Source organism: Bombus affinis, chromosome 14 (genome assembly GCF_024516045.1).
Source record: "Bombus affinis isolate iyBomAffi1 chromosome 14, iyBomAffi1.2, whole genome shotgun sequence".
In the NCBI taxonomy this organism is placed as follows: Eukaryota; Metazoa; Arthropoda; class Insecta; order Hymenoptera; family Apidae; genus Bombus; species Bombus affinis.
The window spans coordinates 6,405,358-6,422,854 of record NC_066357.1 but is presented as its reverse complement, the minus strand read 5'-3'; the positions used below and the strand labels follow the sequence as shown (position 1 = coordinate 6,422,854).

At 29.1% G+C, this 17,497-nt stretch overlaps 1 protein-coding gene and 3 long non-coding RNA genes across 11 annotated transcripts; 2 read left to right on the top strand and 2 right to left on the bottom strand.

Moving 5' to 3' along the window:
• Positions 1-336: 336 nt before the first annotated feature.
• LOC126923817 (cholinephosphotransferase 1) lies at positions 337-11,430 on the top strand. 7 transcript variants are annotated; one of them, XM_050737697.1, is made up of 11 exons: positions 337-715; positions 1,039-1,186; positions 1,371-1,493; positions 1,570-1,673; positions 2,632-2,766; positions 3,668-3,802; positions 4,522-4,653; positions 5,818-5,976; positions 6,059-6,184; positions 6,270-6,408; positions 9,977-11,430. In XM_050737697.1, exons 1-11 carry the CDS (start codon positions 479-481, stop codon positions 10,051-10,053), a joined length of 1,515 nt encoding a protein of 504 aa, XP_050593654.1. In that variant the 5' UTR covers positions 337-478; the 3' UTR covers positions 10,054-11,430. The 7 variants fall into 7 exon arrangements, with proteins under 7 accessions (XP_050593654.1, XP_050593647.1, XP_050593650.1 ...); XM_050737690.1 differs by lacking the exon at positions 2,632-2,766; XM_050737693.1 differs by lacking the exons at positions 3,668-3,802; positions 9,977-11,430 and adding an exon at positions 7,535-8,545.
• LOC126923867 (uncharacterized) lies at positions 7,622-9,977 on the bottom strand. The gene is made up of 2 exons (XR_007713335.1): positions 8,843-9,977; positions 7,622-8,710 (listed from the first exon to the last, which is right to left on the bottom strand). It is a non-coding gene; the product is annotated as an uncharacterized LOC126923867 (long non-coding RNA).
• Positions 11,431-13,791: 2,361 nt separating the features above from the next.
• Positions 13,792-15,426, bottom strand: LOC126923858 (uncharacterized). 2 transcript variants are annotated; one of them, XR_007713324.1, is made up of 3 exons: positions 14,283-15,414; positions 14,059-14,189; positions 13,792-13,926 (listed from the first exon to the last, which is right to left on the bottom strand). It is a non-coding gene; the product is annotated as an uncharacterized LOC126923858 (long non-coding RNA). The 2 variants fall into 2 exon arrangements; XR_007713323.1 differs by lacking the exon at positions 13,792-13,926 and having other exon boundaries at positions 14,076-14,189; positions 14,283-15,426.
• Positions 13,852-14,259, top strand: LOC126923859 (uncharacterized). The gene is made up of 2 exons (XR_007713325.1): positions 13,852-13,993; positions 14,084-14,259. It is a non-coding gene; the product is annotated as an uncharacterized LOC126923859 (long non-coding RNA).
• Positions 15,427-17,497: the final 2,071 nt, after the last annotated feature.

Sequence of the window (17,497 nt, the reverse complement as noted above, 5' to 3'; positions counted from 1 at the left end):
AATATAATAGAAGAGAATAGAAATGTCTTTCTCAGTAAAAGATATAAAAATAAAATATAATTATAGGAATCCGCGGCAAAATTTTAAATAGCAACTTTTAGTATATACATATATTTTTATCCGAAACATTTCTTCTCTGTCGAAATTAGAATATTTATATAAAAGAAATCATCGTTAATGACACATTATACAAATATTGTAATCTATAACGTCTTTTTCGTGAAATTTTTGATATAATACAAGTTGTCAATGTTATAGTTGATGTATAATTTTAAAATGATATTTTGCACATGTGGAAGACATGTAGTATTTTTGTTGATTTGGTTGTAGTTCCGGTTTGAACTAGTATGTAAAGAGATGTCGTACATGTTGGCGAACAGTTACTTGTTATGGTTAGCCATTGTGTTTTGAGATATCGATGACTGTTGAAGTATTATAATCATTCTTAGTGTTCCCAATAATTCGGCCACGTCGAATTATGCAGTTTTATAAAGAAAAGCTTCTGTCACCTGGACAATTGAAACGTCTCAGTGAGCATAAGTACAGCTGCACGACAAACAGTCTTTTGGATGGATTTCTTCAACCCTGGTGGGACTGGCTTGTTAGCAAGGTTCCACTTTGGCTTGCACCAAATTTAATCACCATTGTGGGACTGATTGTCAACATCGCGACTACTTTGATCCTTGTATATTATAGTCCAGATGCTAAAACCGAGGTATCGTCTACATAACCTATTTTTCGTACTTACACATCATATCCCGGATGACAGTGTAAAAGGTTGTGAACTTGAAAATTTGATACATATTCGATATAAATGTAAAAAATAGAATTGTCAACTTTTACAGTTTTACATAAAATCATTTGTTAGAAAAAATTTTGTACATAATGGAGTATGACTGCGCATGTGATGTTTGTATAAAAGATCTGTACTCACGAAAACCACATTTTTTTAAATGAAATGAATATCTATTTATTACTTTAATATGTAGATATAATATTACTTTAATACATAGATATAATATTACTTTAATATTTTAGGCACCTAGGTGGGCTTGTTTTTTATGCGCACTTGGTTTGTTCATTTATCAAAGTTTAGATGCCATAGATGGCAAACAAGCCAGAAGAACAGGAACTTCGACACCATTGGGTGAATTATTTGATCATGGGTGTGATTCCATATCAACCGGTATGTTGCTTAAGTTGATAAAATCAATGTGACCTTTAACTTATTATGTTAAAAATCCATATTAAAACTAAATATAGTACCTCTATAAAATAGTGAAGAAAAAAATCTCTTTTATATTTTATATTAAATGACAATGTTAAATTTCTATTATAATGAATGAAAAATTGTGTTTTTATTTTTCCAGTTTTTATTGCTCTATCAGCGTGTATAGCAGTACAATTAGGATATTATCCAACATGGATGTTTTTCCAATGCTTTTGTGCTATGACACTTTTTTATTGTGCACATTGGCAGACATATGTTTCAGGTAAGAAGTTTATAGATGTTAATAAGGATGATTTTATTAAATTTATTTATTTCACAATGTTATTGATTTTAAATAGGTTCTTTAAGATTTGGCAAAGTGGATGTCACAGAAGCACAATTTACTATTATAATGATTCACCTTATTTCTGCAATTTTTGGGCCACAAGTATGGATGATAGAGGTTGTATCTATTTTAATAATTCTAATTTTACATTTATATAACTTTAGAATATCTCATGTCAATCAACAAAATTATCTGATGTAATTTAGAAAACATGTTATGTTTAAAATGTTTCATTAATTTATTCATTAACGATTTAAGAGACGTACAAGTTACATAATTATATTTTATGTCAATTAATAAAACATTACAACTTTAATGTTATACTTATATGTTATACTGATTGACTAATTGGTTTACCAATTTTTTGAGATACACAAATTATATAATTAAGTAACTGATTGTCATAAGATATTTTTCTTTCCTTATTTTTAGTTCTTCAAACAAATATAAGCTTGTTTAGTATTAAGATTATTTAGTCATAGAAACTCGTTCTTAAGGCATGGTATCAGATTTTACAGTAAATTTAGGGGGCTTGTAGATATTCTGCATAATTACACTTAAAAACTTCCAGTATTATAAACTTTTATAAGATATTAAGAACACAAATATTGAATCTCTTTTTTGAGTATACTATATTATCATTTATTCATATCAAATTCACCATGATTTTTCATTCAAACCTTCATCAAATGTTATTTCCTACTTTTGTTATTATCTATCTCATAATTTTCTCATGTTATATACATTATTATGCCATATATATATATATATATATAATATAAGAATATCATTATATGTGCATGTGTTATATTTGTTTATGTATTTTCGATTCACTTCCTCAATTTATGCACTGGATAAAAAACGAATAGTAATTGAAAAAATTGTAATAGTTAAAAAGTTAACTACTTACTCAATTTCTAATCTAACTGAAGATTTTCACTTTATGCATTAATGATTTTTGTATATAAGGAAAAACTAATGTTTCTAGTGAGTTCTGCATTTTTATCTCAAGACTCATGTTTATAAAAAATTTGAGAACATCTTTGGATGAGTCTAATGAGATTATTTCTTACAGATACCATACATAGATGGTTTTATGTTTAAGTATTTAATAGGAGTTATGACAGTAATTTGTGCAATGGCAAACTTATATTTCATCTTTTCGGTGATTTTCACCGGAGGAGTGGGCAAGAATGGTTCAACTGTGGCTGTAAGTTAGTCAATTAGACTTTTGTTTTTGGAAGTATGGAAATGGGAGCAGCATGGCATGAGGAGCAGCGCTGAAATTACCTTTTTTGCTATGAAACTTATTGTAACATGCATTTTATTTCCAAATTTCTTACTCATTTGTTTCCCTTCATCCAATTCTTTCTTACTTTCCTGCATCACATTGTTATTCATCATAAGTGCATCATAACTTACATTTGTACCTACAATTGTCCATCAAATTCATTCATATAGAGAATATATTAAAAGGTATTAGTAAAATTTATGATATAATAGAGAAATAATATTTAGAATATATTCCTGTACTGTGCAAGGCTATGTGTAAAAATTCAACTTACTTTTAATACTTGGAATTATGCTTTTGAAACAATTTCTATCAAAAAATGTTCAATAAATAACAATAAAATATTAGATAATATAATTTAGGTATATAAATTTATCATTATACTATGTAAATGCCTTAAAATTAATATATACTTTTAAAATAATGAAATATAGTTTGACATTAGAAAAATTTACATTAACTCCAAACAGTAAGCACACACATAAGTATGTAATTTAATATAAAATTTATACTTTGTATCATGATCATAATTCATTAGTTCAAAATGTAATTTTTCATCTCAATTATCAGTTAAATTACTATAACGTAAATATTTAGAAATGCAGATAGAACATTGAGTAAAAAAGCAGCTCCTTCGTGCCTGATGTTTTTAATTTATTATGATCTCATGTACTGTAATGGGCCACAAGTGGAACTAACTCATATTGAAAAAAATTGAGAGTTACATAGAATAAATGTAAGATACAGAGTAAACTTAGGTTAAATTTTAATTGCATTTCTGCAATTTTTATAACGAGCGAGATTTTATGCGTTTGTTTAGATACCAGTGCTTGGTGTAGGCACAGTCAGTAACTACGTAGCAGTATTCTTTTATGCAGGCTACATTCATGTATTCCTTGAATTCTGTAAAGTCTTTGAATCTGGTGGGATTGGAAAGAATGGTTCCACAATTGCAGTAAGTTTCAAAAATATAAACTCATCAGTTGTATATATGTAAATTTTCCTTCATTAGCATAGTAATCAGATCTTTCTTCTTTTATATTGCTTGCCTATCTAGACCATTCAGTTATTGCTATTCATGTTAAAGGGCAATTTCTGCATTACTAAATCTTATTTAATAATCTATATGCACATTACTTTACTACAATAAGAAATTCTTGTATGGTGTGCAGGCTATGAAAAATACAGCTTATGTTTTAATATTATCTCCAAATGTAATCTCTCTTATGCAAATTTACCTTTCACCTTATTTAGGTGCTTACTAGCTATGGAGTTTTGCTATTTTAATGTAAACAAATAGTTACCTGTGTTGAATAGTGATTATATTATCTTTACATTAAATTAAAAAAATAAATTTTTTAGAAGAAAAGTGATATTCGTGAGAAAGAGTATATCAATATTTTGTTAGATGTAAGAACTTTAAAATAGATTTATTTTTTTTGTTTTTTATTAAATTAAAAAATGAACAAATATTTTATATGAAATTAAAAATACAAAACCTTCAATTAAATGATTTTAACACCTTATGAAGTCACACAAATTACTTAATGTATATGTGTTTTGAAGATTTGAAATTGTTTCAAAAGCAAGAAGTTCTCATCGGTATGTAATGAAATATGCTAGAGATGTGTTTAAAAGTAACTAATAAAAAGGTTTTTCGTGTCGCTTGCACAGTTGCCATACACTGGCACAGAGGTCAAGGTGTTTCCATTATGGGCTGCTGTGGGCATCGCTATTTTACTTGCACAGAGCAGCATATCCGTCATTCTTGCCGGTGGTGTCGGCAAAAATGGCTCCACCGTCGCAGTAAGTCAGTTCAAAAGCAATAAAATAATTGTGTAGTGCACTTTGCATTTTATTTTGATTTAGGCCCATGTTATAAAGGATTACTTGCTCTTTTATAAAAATCTTGGCATATATAATATATTAACATAAAACATCAACTATCTTGAGCATTATTATTTAATATATATTGTCTGATGTATTCGAAATTATAATGTTAAAAACATTTGTTATCTTTGATCAAATTAAAAAATTAAAATTTAATTAATATATTATTACGAGATTGCAGTACAGGACGAATATTCAATATAACTTATTATGTCATTTGTGTGGGTCTAAAATTTGCAAGAGCATTACACAGAACTGTTTACTGTATTTTTATTTCCACTCTGGTTAACACCTTTTCCTAAATATTTAAGAATCTGTATTGATACTCCATACATATTTTCTTCTTTTTAATATCCCCATCCATTGACTACTCCTTTCCTTCCACCAAATACCATTTTAAGAAATTGCATGAATCCTTAGAAGTATATAATTTTATATAATTAATATAATAATTTTAGTTACTACATATATGCTTCTTTGTAAACTAACTTAGTGACTCTTTATGTACTTAGATGATTTTAATAATTAGTATAACAATCTCAGTTACTATATGTTTTACTGCAACTAACTCTACATGAACTCTAAATAACTTTGCATTTACTATGTATGTTAAACCTAGGATTTACACATTGTAATGTATTATGTTTCTTCCTTTCATTTTTATATTTATTAATGTCTAATAGAATTTTATATAGTCATATTGTAAACATATAGATGCCTTTTTAGTGTTTATAAAGGTTTGCATTTTACATTTGAATATACAAGTTGGACTATTGGTCCATCATATATAGCATGTAGCTTTATAATAAAGATGTAACATTTTAATTAAGTATATATTATACAAATAAAGTTTTAGTAAAAAGTATAGTACTTGATGTTTCCATATAAAGCATATTTATATATTGTTCCTTTTATTAGAGATTGAATATTTTTAAGTAATCTTTATATTGTTTATTATCGAATACTTAAACATTAAATTATAGATACATATTTCATTTATAAAAATATATTACATGTTCAAATATTTTTTTTGTACATTTATTGACCATTGATGTCTTCATAATACTTATTCCATTTCAGGGAACATCAGTTTTATCTCCAATTATTCCATTTAGTTTCGTGGTAGTACCAGCTTTTATAATTTATAGAAAAAGTGCAGAGCACGTTTATGAAAATCATCCTGCATTGTATATACTTGCATTTGGAATGGTTGCAGCTAAAGTTACCAATCGACTGGTGGTATGTATATCAACAACCTAAATATCGATCATTTTATTCAATTTTTATGTTCTATATTCCATAGTATTGTTATTTATTATAGGTTGCTCATATGACAAAAAATGAAATGGAATATTTAGACAGTTCATTGATTGGACCAGCAATGCTGTTCTTAAATCAGTATTTCAATTTTTTTATCAAAGAATATTATGTTCTTTGGTTGTGTTTTGTAAGTCTTCTAATTTTTGCATAAATTTTATTGAACTTTTTTGAAATATCATTTTTATATATTTTACAATTATATGTGCTTTTAGATTTGGGTTACTCTGGATTTACTACGGTATAATACTCAAATTTGCCTTGAAATTTGCGATTATATGAAGATCAAATTATTTAGGATACCACTAGGAGATCATCGAACTAGTCTGGTTTCTAACACAGCTGAGAAAAATGGTACTAACAGGTCCCAACGTAATAGATTGCAAAAGAAACATCACTAGGATTTATTTGTGATAATAAATGTGCTGTATGGTTCATTTTTTGTATAAAGGAGAGTTAACAATATAAGAAAATATAGAGATTTGATAAATTTTGTTATATCACAATTGTATATATACAAATTTCATAGTACAGTTCATTTATTATCACATTAATTTCTAATCGCCGCATCAGATTAGTATTGAACATAAATAAAAGGTCTCATCAACATGTTGGTTGAAAGTTTCTCACTGCTTGCCATCGATTGCAATCAGTTTGTTATCGACGAAAAAAGAATATATCATCATGTACCTAGTGATCAGAGTTACGATTAAAATCGGTAAAATCAATAAGATATATGAAACAATACAATATAAATACAGGAAGTGATATATAACTATTATTAAAGAAAGATAGAAAAAAGACATGACATAAACTTTAAGCAACTTTATATTATTGTTATAAGTATTATAGCAATTTAATTAAATCAGTGAATGTGAATGATTTATTCAACTTTTATTTATTAATAACTGTATAAAGTTTATGTTTGGGAATGACGCAATTATAACGAACATTTGTTCTTTTTGCTGACCTTTAGATTACAAGAAAAATTTTTGAAGATAAACGAATTTAGAGAAGACGTTTTAGATGAATTTAGAGAAGTTTTTATTTATAATCATTAAAAAGAAAATAAAATTACCTGATTGTTTTTTTTTAGAGATTGTGTTTAATGATATTGGTTATTTTTCGATTGGAGTATTATAGTCATGATTTCATATAGAATATATTAGTAGTTCATTTACATGTTTGAAATTATAGGAGAGATAATTATTTCCTTTTAAAATTACAAATCTAATTTAAAAATAACATATATGTACGTAACTATATAATACGAATATTCCGATATTTCCATAGTCAATTATAAAATGTTTATAGTGTAAGTAAACTACCAAAGATAGTTCATTTGAGCCAAAACGATTCAATCTATGATTTATCTTATTCTTTTTTAACAATTTCAATTTTATATCATTCAAAAATTGTAAGGAATTGATGGAATGTTACTGACTAATCATTTTGTGTTTTGAAACATTTTTTTTTTTAGTAAACATCGGTTTCTAACGAGTAAGGAACTATACAAGGAAAGGTACATAGCACAGGAAATATGCATATTGCTCAAGCAGTATGTAAATTGATATAATGTATTCTTAATTTACAATGATTTATATTCAGATCAGGTCCGTGGCCTTAATATGCACTTATGATTGCAACTGTATGAGATAGTTTTCCAGGTAGAAGACAAAATAGCTGAACAATTTTTATTTAAGATGATTCTGCGTATATATTCTTATATTTATTTAGCGTAGCGCATTTTTCGTGGTAAAATCTCTTTTGTTTACAAGACGTTTGTTTATCTAATATATAGATTCAACAATATCAATTATAAAAGATAATAATGCTTTAAACAGAAATTGTTGCTAACTATGTGCAGTAAATATACATATTTAGATTTTTAATACATTGTAATCTTTATGACTATTGGAAAGCAAATTTTTTATATAAATGTGCATCACATAATAAGGAATGGATCATATAATTTCGAAACTAATTACGGTATAGATCATTAAAAGTTAGTTTAACAGTTATTTAAAGTATATTAATTAGACAGAAAGATCTTAGATCAGTGATATATCTATTATAAAATTTGTGACGAGTAAAAAGTTATGAAGATTAGTGATATATCTTTAAAATATAAAGACGTATTCTTTCACTACATTGTATTTTAAGAAATATCCGAAGTTGTTCAAGAAATGGTTTCTTTACAAACATAGTTACGAGCAAACTAATTACTGTGCATGAGAAGTTGTGCAAGGAAATTACTGTTTAGTTCAAACGTTTCATTATAGAGTATTACAATTATATAATTCTGTTGTTTTACAAAAGTTTTGAATTTTTACAAGATCATTTGAGATTTTCAGAATGACAATATTTCAATGAGACTTTCCTGCAACATTGCCTGATAAAATAAATAATGTATCTAATAATCTAATGTAACGTATCTTGGTTTTTGTTCACAAAATGTAATATACTTTCCTGATAAATAATTTTCGTATCACATGCTATCTTTTATTTGTGCGTTTTCATTGAACAAAGCTTGATGTAATGGTCAAAATCTTTGGAGTTACGTTCCCATTCTCCTATCTTCAGATTTAATCCGTGTTAATCCTTCCAAAATGGCTTGCAAAGGTGATTCTTTCAAATAAATTCTAAATCTTGCTTTCTAAATAAAAAACATACCATTATAGTTTTCAAAATATTAATTTGCATGCTGCATTATTCTATTTTATTTTAAATGTTTGTATTGTTCCTTATAAATTTTATAGTAGCACATTAACAATACTTGAATTTATACCTTTGCAATTATATTAACCAACAATAGCTTGAGAAATTGTTTTTGCATTGAACCGCATTGTTAACATTTAGCATGTTTGTGGAACTTTTACACAAGCCCACACTTTATCAATTCACTAATTGATAGTATACAAAAACATATCGTTTATAATTTCATTTTGTGAATAATACCTAATACTTATTTTCTCATATAGCAAAATGTTAATTAAAAAGTACGATAAAATAATGCGATAAACACATTATTCGATATTAAAATATATGAAGAACTAGTATCGTTTTAATATCTTATTTATGTTTTGACATCTTATTTTTGATATGATAAGTTGTAATAATATGAGATATAGATACAAACATTATGAGGTACGTAATAAAGCAAGTAGAGAATTGATGCATGTGAAGATTGCATTTGCATGACTCTGCTTGTTTGCTTGGTCCTAACGCCTTGTCGAACGCGTTCAGGATGTTGTACGATATCTTTAACATTTTAATTTATATAACACAAACCATTTCAATATAAACTGTACAAACTATAAGAAATCAAGAAAAAAACTTCTGAACACGGTCGTTGATTGATATACATATGTATATACGAAACGCTGCCAAGTATGAAGAGGGAAAGGTTTTGGCAAATCTGTGCTACTTTATCTCACTTTTATCAAAAATACAAGCGTAGAACTGATTACGATATCTTTTCAATCAAAATTGCTCTCATTGATTGCCGAGCCTTAGTGAATATTAATGTAATGCGTGGTCTGTTACAATATTGGGCATAATATTTATTTAATATTAGGCAGTGTTATAATGTGTTACTATATTTAGTATAACATGTTAATCAAGTATGTGCGAATAACAAATTTTAATATTTTTATTGTTTGCTATATTTTAATAATTTTAAGTATAGTAATTATTTTAATGGTTTTCCACTATTCTAACTACTTATGTCTTATGTTTTGTATACCACTATAATTTGGATTTATATTTTGGATATATTTCTTAAATTATAGACAACAGATGCAAAACATCTAAAAGAAGATTTTACGTTTCTTTAAATTATTCACATTGTAACAAGATATTCGCACATGCAGAACGTCAATGTACTTTATTCGTTGGTATGCATGAATAGTTCTGTTCACAGTTCGCGCGATGGTGGAACAAGAGCCTCTGTTAGACGAGGATTATCATCACGGATCTGATACTACCCTCGACCTATGACGGTTGAAATTCATCAGCGTAAAGATAATTATTTCGAAACGCAGGGTTACGTAAAACTTTCTTTGCAACTTTTATCATTACTCTTTCATTGCCCATTAACAAGTACAAATACTAGTCTCTTTCTAGAATGAAAATTAATGTATTATACTGTACATTAGCAGTACTACAGTTTCACGTGGCCTTGATACCCATCTTGAATCATAATAATTTTATTATGAAATTTGAGATGCTGGATAAAGGAAAGAGTATAGATTATATAGCAGAATGAAGCAGGGTAGTTACATTATAGGAAGTGAAGTTTAAGTAGAAGAGAAAGTTTAACCCTTAAAAGCTATTATCGAAATTTCATTTTAGTATTTCAGTATTTTAATTTACATGGGCAAAATTTCACATATTGTTTATTTTAGAAATTAATAAATTACCATTGAATATTGGATGAAAATTAGACATTGTCTCAACGCTATCATATGATAGTATTAAAATAAAATTCGCACAGCATGAAATTTCATATATATTAGCCTGTAAGGGTTAAAGAGAGTTTCGCGTGGTCCTCTTCGGCGTAGGAGAAAATTAAAAATGAAAATTCTAATTTTATTGATAAGTGTATCGTGTTGTACGAAACTGTTCGGTTCAAAGATTTTCGATGAAGTAAGATAAGAGTATTTCCTGTGATAGTTTTATAGAGAGACAGCGAAGTACATTTTCATTATTGATGATCAAACAACGAAGGACTATAGTTATTCCTACAGAGTCGGAGGCATTTCGAATTGTAAGATAAGATTCATGTATTATTCGTAACGTTTAAAAATTCGTACAGTTTTATAGAAAGATATAGAAAGGATAGAAGAACTTGAAGAAAGTAGAGTGGCTTTCTTTTTAAAGAAAAATTGTTGAAAACAATTCTAAAGTGGATAGGATGAACATTTGTTAATGTTGTCAGGATGAAATAGCATTTAACACTAGCACACTAGCGTAATAAAGAGATACTTGTTCATTTTTACCAGTTGTACGACTTCCAGTCTTTATCAACATTTTTGTGATCTCTTAAATGGAGATGACAGTCGAATTATTTAACTAAAATACTAACGACGTCACAAATGTTAGAGAAAAGAAATAAGAAGGATAATAATAATAGAAATAAGTTTGTATAAATAAACAATTTGTAATATATTTATTTAATAAGAAGTAAGATATGAAATTTTACCAGATTTAATTTTAAGTTAATGTTAAGTTCAGAGAAAAGTTGTAGGTATTAATTATATGGCAAATTATATGGCAAATTATATCAGAAGTTTTATGTTTGTAGATTCTATATACTGTAAACTGCGATCATTGTAATTTATGCGAACAAATAAAATTTCAATTGCCATTCTGTTACTTTCTTATGTTTTTTTTTTTTTTTTCGTTTCGTCGATGAATTTTCATCAATGTCTAGTGAAATGAATTTTGTCGAATCGTTGAGAATATTTTCTCGCGTTCGAAAGTGGAACAAATTCGAATAACGATTAAAAACTGGTTCAACCCTCGCGCCGGAAACTGGGCCAGGAGTAATCACTATTTCCCGGGAATTCGGTCACCCATAGTATTTCATGATGCCTTGCAAAAATATCCTTGGGATAATCCTTGCAGGAATGTACTTTATTATAATAATATCCCACCTACGATCTAATATATATCGCGGTTGAATATTTGTTTAGAAAATCTATTTGCAATTTACTTTACAATGACAAATGAAAAAAGAAAGCAAAGAATGCTTATGAAGATATATATAAATATTATTTTCTCATTTTATCGATAATAATTTTTTTATTCGCTGTAATTCAATAATTATCTACAATCTATTTTACAACTACTTCGAAAAGTTTCTGGGAATTGGGAGATAAACGAATATTTCCTTTTGATTTTATAATCAGGGGAAAGCGACATTCGTTTACACAGCCTATTGGCAAATGAAATATTAAAATAGCTATTTATATAAATTTGAATTTTTCTCAATAAGCATGTTAAATCCTTTTACTTATATTTGTAAAAAGAAGATATATGTCTTATTGATTTCTTCTGTTTGTATATCTCCAATCTTCATTCCAATAACATTTTATCCGTCATTTTTCCATTGGGAATCATATTTTATCTGATAGTACTATATCTTTGCGAGACACCCTGTATGGCATGTTAGGCAATGTTACATTACGTAGTAGTGCGATATTGATCAATCAGATGGCACGTAGCGTGTCCCTTGATCCCTAGGTGTATACTTTCTGTGGGCCAGCAAAAACGTTAGGGAAGTAAAATAAATGCTCGTACCACGCCGCAACAATGAAATGCATAATCAATGAAAGTGCATTACATCTTGGCTCTTTAGTGGTTCGTTTTCTCTCTTCTCCGCTTTTCACGGAGTCCGAAGACCTCGAAATTTCGCGACCGAGCTACGTACCACCTCCTATTCTTGTTCGTCTATTCGACCTGGGCCACGTTCTCAGACGTTCCCCTTCCCTAATACCAAACCCGCAGGAACGTAATATCCTCTTCAAGGATCCTTGGTGTTCTTAAATTCAATCATGGTTGCATTTTAATGAGATTATGAGACTTTCAATCAAGTTTGAGGGAGTCCAAACCTGTTTCACGGTGAAATTAATTAGAGCAGTAATGGTAAATAAATGGTTTTACGGGTTATCGTAAATGTTGGACAGATTGTGTTGCAAATTGAAATTTAACAATGAAACAGTTTTCTGTACATTTTCGCTGATAGTTTTATTCGTTCGGTAGTAAATTACAGATGCTTCATGTAGCGTTATATTGTTTTGTTAATTCTGTGAGTTAGGTAATTAGTATTGTTTTACTTTTAGTATGGTTCAACTTTTAATAACGAATTTGTAATAAATTAATTTTATTTATTTATTATTGAACTATATGAATTTTGTTCATCCCCCGAAATGATTCGATTTCTTTATACAAACATTTTTCAAAAAGTGACATATCCTTTTTTGGATGTATTACTGGAGAATGTATGCGCATGCGCGTCAGACGATAGGGGTAGTAAGTAGAAAAGTCGAAGTTACGATCGACGAAGTGAATCAGTCTGCGTTCGGCGACGTCCGAGCGATCATTCATTATGATAATATTTTAGATTTGATAGTAAATAGACTTTACACGTCTTTAACAATACCCTATTTAACAATAGCTTAAGCTGGCAATAAATGAATAATAACAACTCTTCTATTACTATTATTACTAATACATAATAATTATTCTAATAGTATTATTAATAATTACAGTATGAATCATTTCACACTCCCAAGCAATACCACAGTAATACTATACATCATTATACACAAAGACAAGAGATATCTTCTTCTTTAATGCATCAAACGTCCATTATTTTATATTCAACCTTCTTTTTTCTGGCCTCTAGATAAAGACACCTTTGAATTGACAATCGAACAGATTGCTCCACGTAACCTTCCTAAGCAGTTTGAGTAAAATTTAATCCAGTCAATATCGACTATCGTACAGTTTCGCATAAAGGATTCCTGTTGAATTTTTAGATTCTACAGTGACGGATAAAAAAAAATTTTAAATTGATATGCTTATTGTTAATAACTTTTGTACTGAACATTTTTTGTCACATTGATAACTGGTATACTATATTCATTAATTGTTCCTATCAAATATAAATCCATTTTGTAAAATGGTACTTTCTTTTTTATTTTTCATGGTGCCTTCTTATATCTCGTGTTTTGTAAATTTTCTTTTGTCCGCCACGGTACGTCCCTGTTCTTCTACCACCTCCACGTTTCCCGAACATCCAGCTAAGCCTGTCAGCAGCGTTATTGATCCAGCTGGTAACGGACCACGTCTATGCAATGAGGCCATCTATTCCCGAGAATCGTATATGTATATGGGCTCGCTGGGCCAAGCGTTCAGGATAGCCGTTCAAAAGGTGCTAACGTCGTATTACGTAGACGGCGACATTACTTACGTAGACCGTAATCATGTTAGGCTTACCTACGCCTGTTTCTGGGTTTTACAGCTGTCAGCCTTCTCCAGGTGCGACTCTTTCTTCTGACAATTGGGCTTTTTCACGGTCATAAATCTCTCTTGTTGTTTTCAGTGGAAGAATTTCGAAATATATACAACTAGAGAGTAGGAGAATTATTGTGATAATGTTAAAAATTTAGAGTCAAATATACTTGAATATAAAACAAAGTAAGATAATTTTATATCCTAACCTCCTAGGTAACAATATATTATCACACATTTTTATTTTCTAAGTCACTCTGTTATCTATCTCCCTGCAAAGTTTATTAAATAACAATCACCTTCAAAAGTATTCCTTACTTTCTCGGGGAAATTCTAAAAAAGGTGTCAATGTCGTTTCCACATTTTTATAGTGAAATGAAATACCGTTCCAATTCCACGTACATATATGTAAAACTATCGTAATGTTCACATTCATTTCCTAATCTTTATTTTTAAGAGAAATTTAACCATTTCAATATACTTTCCCAGTACAAGTACAGTGGTTACAAAAAGATGTTGTCACACTAGTACATTTCTTACAATATTTCCACGTTGAGTAATTAGGTACAAGTATATTATAAGTATATTAAACTTCGTATCATTCTGTAGCACTTTCGTATGACTGCAAGAATTTCATATTATGAAAATGATATGTATAGAGCACGATAAAAAGAAACTGTTTTATTAAGAAATAAGTGTACGTAGCCAGTGTACTTAAAATTTCTTTATGATAAAACAATTGTGCTGACTTGTGAACGAGCGTTTAATTGACCTAGAGGGACTGAAAGGGGTCCCGGTGTTCCATTATGTACCGGCAACAATCAAATTTCGAAACTATTAACAGGCATTGAAACGGGCACGTACACGCGGTCTGGTGCACGCGTGTGTACGCGTCTAGGTGAAGGATAAGTGCATTAGACGAGGTCTGATAAGCTGGTGTGCGCGTGTGCATAGTAAAAGTCGCGAGGAACAGTAGCGGCAATTAACTTGCCAGCTGGTAGGTTATAAAAAGCGCAATTTCATCCAGCTCGTTGCAATGTAACCGATAATTACAAAAATTTGTACTTCTTATCGGTCCTTCGTTTGTTTCTTCGTTTCAATTTTTTTAGTTCATTATATTTTTCTCTTTTCATTTTAAAATGTATTTTATTTGTCGTATATATTATATAATATGTAACGTTATAATATTACAAGCGCGACACGGGATTCAACAGCCAAACTTTCCCAATATATCTTATAGGTCCAATGAAGCGGAGAATGTTATATCAATCGTTTCAAACTTTATTAAAATGTTATAATAAAAATACGAAAAATACGAAGAAGTAATAAATTGTCTAATTAAGAATCTAATAAAAGACGCCGAAGGAAAAAGGAACGAACGCTATTGTGTGTTTCATTGTTATTAAATAATTGCATATTATAACGGTGGAATGGATAAATGAAAAATTGATTCTAGAGTGAGCTGCTTCGAGAAAACGATAATAACAAAAATTCCTTTTAATTATTTAAGAAACATATACAAGCTTTAGATAATGTATTGATACTGTATTGATTTATTGAATGTATTGATTTAGAATTTTTTGCTTTTAGGGATAGAAGAGACGAAGAGAAGAAACGAGAAGCGAAATAAAAAGAAGGGAAGAAAGTGTGGGGAAAAGTGTTTGCTTCTATCGTAGAAGGGCGTGGGTCGTTTTTTTTTCTTTTTTTTTGTTTAAGTTGTTACTTTGTAAGGACTTCCCTTTTCGGGTTCCCCTCGCGTAATTTCTGAGCGGAATTATCGAGAGAAAAGTTCGTCGATCCCCACGGTCCAGAACTAAAGGCTAAATTTCCGGCTAAACTCTCGGTTTCTCTTATTCTCTCGGATTCTGAAGTAACGTACTCGCGCTTATTTCTCTCGACATTTATGTTATACGTGTTGCATAACTTTTGTATCTGGTCAGCTAAAAATTGGCAAAAATAATATAATACAAGTATAAATAATTTTTTTTATAGATTATTTCGTATAGATGTATTAAAATATGGGGAAAAGGAGCGTGGCTTGCAAAAGATATTTTTAAAAATTGTCAATGAAATATTTTTATTGAGAAGAATGATGATAAGAAAGACGACTGAAAGTGTAATGCAACGAAATCCATTTTAGTGTGGTACGTTGAGAATTCTTGAATAAAATATGTATGACTCAAAACTTTTCCTTTCTACGTTCTCCTTAACTGTAATAAACACCTCCTCTTTGTATGTTCTTCTTAAATACAGTAAACACATTTCTTTTGTACGTTCTTCGTTAATAGAATACAACAAAAATATGTACTTTTTTAATGTCATTCCTTTATCCATATTTCTTAAGGAAACTCTCAATGGAAAATTTTTATTGAAAAGAAGTAATAAAAAGATACGAATGAAGTATATTCTGTAATTCACTTTATACCTTCTTCTACGTTTCCTTTCATTGGCATTGAAAAGATGTGATCAAAAATACGAATGCAAAAGTAATTGGACGGAGGATTGTTTAATTTTATAGACTGAGAATTATTTTATTTGTGCACAACTTCTGTCCCAGGGCAATTAATCATCAATTCGAAGTAAGCTAATTCACAAGTCCTTTAATTTCTTCTCTGTTCTATGTCAAGGTAATGCTCGGACTGCAAGTGTTACCCTTGAACTGAATAATTAATTCATCCCCATCGGTTAATTAAACAGCAGTTGCATTGGAAAGTAAACTTCCCATCATTGTTGTTGTTGTTTAAACATTTAAAATCGACGCTTTGCAAAGTTCTTCGATCAAAGCGGTCACCTACTTTCACGCTTAGCCAATTGCTCAATCAGCACGTAACAACGTGTGCTCCTTTGACGTTATTATGCAAATTTTTATCATTTACTTTATTTTTCTAAATCTGACTAAAAACTAAATATTGGTACGAAATATTACAATTTTCTTTAATGTCCTTGTCTCATCACTTTTTTTACCGAATCGATACTTTGCCAAAATTGTATATAATATGTTTTAACAATTGGTGTTTTAAGAAGAATTTAATTTCTATTATTTTTAATTTCGCTTTAGGAACAGCAGTAAGAAGAATTGTTTTAACGATAATGTGTCAGTTACTGTCAAAAGATTTGATGTTAGTACATAAAAAGAAATGGCCAGTAAAGGTGTGCTCTCTGTACAAGTATTTATGAATGAGTGTTACCCTTAGCTACTGCTCAAGAAAACACCCTTTCAGTCGTATTCTGCTTTTCAGAATTTTCTTCCGGTTATTAATCTCAATTAAAAGATACGTATAATAGTTTCCCCAGGAAACATATTCAATTATTATAATCGTATAATATTATATTTACCATTGTAATTACTGGAACAATTTCAGATGTCTGGATTTCTTAAGGAATTATATTTAAACCTACCAATTATGCAACATTGTTACATTAA

Coding starts and splice junctions, on each gene's coding strand:
- LOC126923817 (XM_050737697.1), top strand. CDS start 479: ATGCAGTTTTATAAAGAAAAGCTTCTGTCACCTGGACAATTGAAACGT. Junction 716..1,038: donor GTCCAGATGCTAAAACCGAG/GTATCGTCTACA, acceptor TTAATATTTTAG/GCACCTAGGTGGGCTTGTTT. Junction 1,187..1,370: donor GTGTGATTCCATATCAACCG/GTATGTTGCTTA, acceptor TTATTTTTCCAG/TTTTTATTGCTCTATCAGCG.